The 4,736-nt window shown below is 35.4% G+C and overlaps 1 protein-coding gene across 1 annotated transcript; it reads left to right on the plus strand.

The window, feature by feature from the left end:
* Nucleotides 1-2,132: 2,132 nt before the first annotated feature.
* LOC136828507 (neurotrophin 1-like) lies at nucleotides 2,133-3,683 on the plus strand. The gene is made up of 2 exons (XM_067086545.1): nucleotides 2,133-2,199; nucleotides 2,767-3,683. Exons 1-2 carry the CDS (start codon nucleotides 2,179-2,181, stop codon nucleotides 3,424-3,426), a joined length of 681 nt encoding a protein of 226 aa, XP_066942646.1. The 5' UTR covers nucleotides 2,133-2,178; the 3' UTR covers nucleotides 3,427-3,683.
* Nucleotides 3,684-4,736: the final 1,053 nt, after the last annotated feature.

A 4,736-nucleotide genomic window follows, 5' to 3' on the forward strand; every position in this document is an offset into this window, starting at 1 on the left:
AAAAATGGTTATGTTTACATTTATTGCATCATTCCCAGCTGTGAATCAAGTTAAGTGGAATAAATAATATCTAATAAGATTAGAATCATGAATTTTGTGGCTGGGGTACATGTTGTGAGAAAATACTGCCGTCGCTTACAAAAGCCACTCCACATAATGTGCAATAGTTTTTTTTCGGAAAGAACTGAAATACATATATATATATATATATATATATATATATATATATATATATATATATATATATATATATATATATATATTTATATATATATATATATATATATATATATATATATATATATATATATATATATATGAAGTTTTATCACATCACCGTGATTCATATACAAGCATTAAGCTACAAACGTCCTTTAATATCCAATTCGCTCTACCTCGGAAATAATATATTTTCATATATGTTACCGAAGGGGAATTTTTTAGTTGATAATAAGTACGCCGTCCCGTGGGCCCGAACCAACGAAGGACAGGAACTCAGGACTACAGGGACACATTAACCCGCATATATGAAAATATATTATTTCCGAGGTAGAGCGAATTGGATATTAAAGGACGTTTGTAGCTTAATGCTTATATATATATATATATATATATATATATATATATATATATATATATATATATATATATATATATATATATATATATATATATATATATATATATATATATATATATATATATATATATATATGTTATATATATATGTGTGTGTGTTTGAATGTGTATGTGAGTATAGGTGGTTCCATATGGTTTTATCCTACTATTTATAAACAAGTATTATATATTAGGTTGAAGCTACAGGCCTCATGCTCACGTCCACCATGCGGCAACCCACTTTATATACATATATATATATATATATATATATATATATATATATATATATATATATATATATGTATATATATATATATATATGAATAAATTTTTATCACATCACCGTGATTCATATACAGTACAAGCATTAAGCTACAAACGTCCATTAATATCCAAATTCACTCTACTTCGGGAATAATATATTTTTTTATATATGTTACCCGAAGGGAAATTTTTTTAGTTGATAATAAGTTCGTTGTCTCGTGGGCTCGAACCACGGAAGACAAGAACTCAGGACTACAGTGAGGCGAATTTTAACCACACGGCCAACAAGTGAGGTATAAGTTGATACTGATTCACACCTACAAATCCCCGTCGAACTCAGGTATTTGTATTTAGAATCGATATCATTTTTGATATCTATAAGATCCGCTCGTTAATATCAGTCAGCCCACATTACAGGATAAGCAGGATACGCGATCTCGAGAGTCGGAGAGAGTCATTACACATCTAGAAAAGTTTCTCATATTTAGTCATTTTATATATATATATATATATATATATATATATATATATATAGATAGATAGATAGATAGATAGATAATTATATATAGATATATATAGATATATAGATATATATATATATATATGTGTGTGTGTGTGTGTGTGTGTCTGCTAAGTAAAGGACGACAGTCGAAAGGCCACGCAGCACTCCAGTGTTTCTCTTTCCTTCGTGGATCTTGTCTTTATTTATATATTCATCACGTGCCGTATTTTCGTGATTCAATTATACGTTATATATATATATATATATATATATATATATATATATATATATATATATATATATATATATATATATATATATATATATATATATATATATTATATATAATTATATATATATATATATATCTATATATATATATATATATATATATATATATATTTATTTATGTTTATTTAAATAAATATATATATATATATGTCTGTGTGTGTATAGGTGTGTGGAGTGTGTGGAAGTAAGAAATAAATAGCTCCAACAAATTCAGACTCAGGAGCTATGCTGTGCCACGTTTCACCTCGGGCTAAAATTCAGCCTTTACGAATCAATGATTATCAAATCGCCCCGTTGCGATCATTGTAACGACAAATGCCATATGTCATCACACGGTCAACCGCAGTCGTATCAACATAGACCACGCTGGGTTTCATTACGCGATATTTGGTCCACGGTGCATAACATTTACTCTGGATATATAAGACACTTGCCGTTCAGCCTCACCACATTCTTCCTTTCTATCTCGAGAAGAAGAGAGAGAGAGCTGGAGTTGCGTGATGGCGGTGTTAAAGTCTCTGGTAAGTTTTTATTCTTATTTTTTTACTAAAGAAGCTGTCTTGATGGATAAGCTCAGCTTCTCGGGACTGATGAGACCATTAGTCTCACTTCAGAGTCAAGCTTCGTGAGCATTTTTTTAAAGTTAGATTGTATTGAAGCTATCATGATTATTATATTAAAATATATTCTATGAAGATGAACCCTATTCCTATGGAACAAGCCCACAGGGGCCATTGACTTGACATTCAAGCTTCCCAAGAATATGTTGTTCATCAGGAAGAAGTAAGAGGAGGTAAGGGGAAATACAAAAAGAAGAAACCTCACTTATTAAAAAAGAAAAAATATATTTACAAATTAATAAATAGATAAAAATTTAAGTAAATTATTAAAATGCAAGGAACATTCTATTAGGGTAATTATGTATTTCATCTTCGCTTGAACTTTCGAAGTTCCAATTGCACAACATCCTCAGGGAGACTGTTCCACAGTCCGACAGTGTAATCTGGAGAGTTTATACTTTCATCTGATGCCTAATGGACCAAATGCTTACTTCTGATGCGTTATTAACAAATAATGGCGCATTACAGATGGCGTTTCCTCTACTCATCTCTGCTCTAATGGGCGTGGCCGTGGCAGATAAATTACCGAGGGTGACCTCCCACGTCACTTACGGCGCCCATCAACCTTCCTATCATCCCGCGCCTTCTTACCACCCACAACCATCCTACGAGGACCCTTACGCAGACCCCGCATGCGCAGAGAACACAACCAAGCCCTGGTGTCTCGAGGACGAGGAGTACCCGATGTACGAGGTCGAAGAAGCAGTCAACTACCATTTCTCGAAGGTCATCGCCCTCTACGCCGACGTCGCCGACCTCGACACAAAACTCTCCGTCGAGCGACCGAGCGCCCTGGACGAGGAGACCTACCTCTGCCCTTCAGAAACGGCCTACGTGCAGCCCCTGAGGGCCAAGAACACCAAGGGCAAGTGGAGGGTCATCGTCAACAACATCGACACCCATTACAAGACCCTCACGCAGACGACGCGCATCGAGGAGTGCTCGACTTCAGGAGAGGAATGCCCTAAGGTACCTGTGTGCTACGATTCCAAGTGCCTCCAGAAGTCCGTTTACCACAGGTTCCTCGTCTACGACCCCTACGACCAGTACTTCCCCTTCGTCATCGAGAACTTCAAGCTGCCCGCTAGCTGCGCCTGCCTTCTGGGTGCCTTCACCATCGATCATTAACCGATAAGAAATAAAAAATAACGGGTTTTGTTATCAACGAACTCTTTCCTCATTCAAGTTATCCTGTGTAGCTTTAGTCAATCCACTTCACACTTATATTCCACAAATTCTAACGGGTGATTTCACGTGACAAATTAGAAGTTCGCAAGTGAAGAAAGCAGTTCTCTAGTCATCTCTTACTTTTAAGTATTTGTCATCTGTTTGTATGTTGTGATAACTTCCGCTCTCGCACTTCTAGGATCTTTTATATGTCTACAGGATGATAATATAAAGTATTTTTTAACACTTGTGAATATTATTATCCTCTGATGTAAAATATTTAATCGTGATTTTGCGTCTTCGAAAACAATTAGTAGATTAAATTTCAAAAAACGTTTGGGGGCAAAGATAGTATTCCTGGCAAGCTGTCTTACTAACATATGTGACCAGGAAAAAGAAAACCCTGGTATATGTGGCAACGTCATAGAAAAACTAATTCACCACGAATTTTGAAACTATATATTATAACGATTGTACCCTTAAGCATTCGTTGCAAAGAGGAAAACACTACGGTAGATTGTATGAATTTTAGTCGGAATTTTCAGTTTCAAATGGATCTTCCCATTCTGTTTTTTGAAACTTAGTCTTACTTGACTGTATCCATTTGCAGAAAACTTCCAAAGCATTACCCTCATCACGCATTTTCATGGAAGACCTATCAAAGCACGTCGATCTCCTGTACACATTAAGCCATTTACCTCTCTCTTGTGCTTCTGCCTTTTTAGGATAGAAAAGTTAGAGCTGGAGAGGAGATTATGTTAGGTAAGTAAGCCAAATATACTATAGACCCCGTAGAAGGGTAGTGCCGTCAGTGCACCTCACGTGGTGAACTGTAGGCATTACTTAAGGGTCTTAGCAGCGTCCCTTCGGACGCTAGCTGCAACCTCTTTTATTCCTTTTACTATACCTCAGTTCATATTCTCTTTCTTCCATCTGGCTTTCCACCCCTTCTAACAACTGTTTCATAGTGCAACTGCGAGGTTTTCTTCCTGCTACACCTTTCAAACGTTCTTACTGTCAATTTCCCTTCCAGCGTTGAATGACTTCGTAGGTCCCAATGCTTGGCCTTAGGCCTAAATTCTATATTCTATTCTATTCTATTCTGTTCAATATATCTTAGACCAATGAAAATGAAAATAAACATTTTGAAAAGTAGCTGAACCATTACGCACCTTCAAAATACTGAGAAAGACATGAAACATAATTATGTACTTTGTCTCAAGAATAAATATAAAGCCGGTCAACTTACTTTTAAAGGCGCAAGGTAGGCA

This window comes from Macrobrachium rosenbergii, chromosome 3 (assembly GCF_040412425.1).
Source record: "Macrobrachium rosenbergii isolate ZJJX-2024 chromosome 3, ASM4041242v1, whole genome shotgun sequence".
NCBI classification, from domain to species: domain Eukaryota; kingdom Metazoa; phylum Arthropoda; class Malacostraca; order Decapoda; family Palaemonidae; genus Macrobrachium; species Macrobrachium rosenbergii.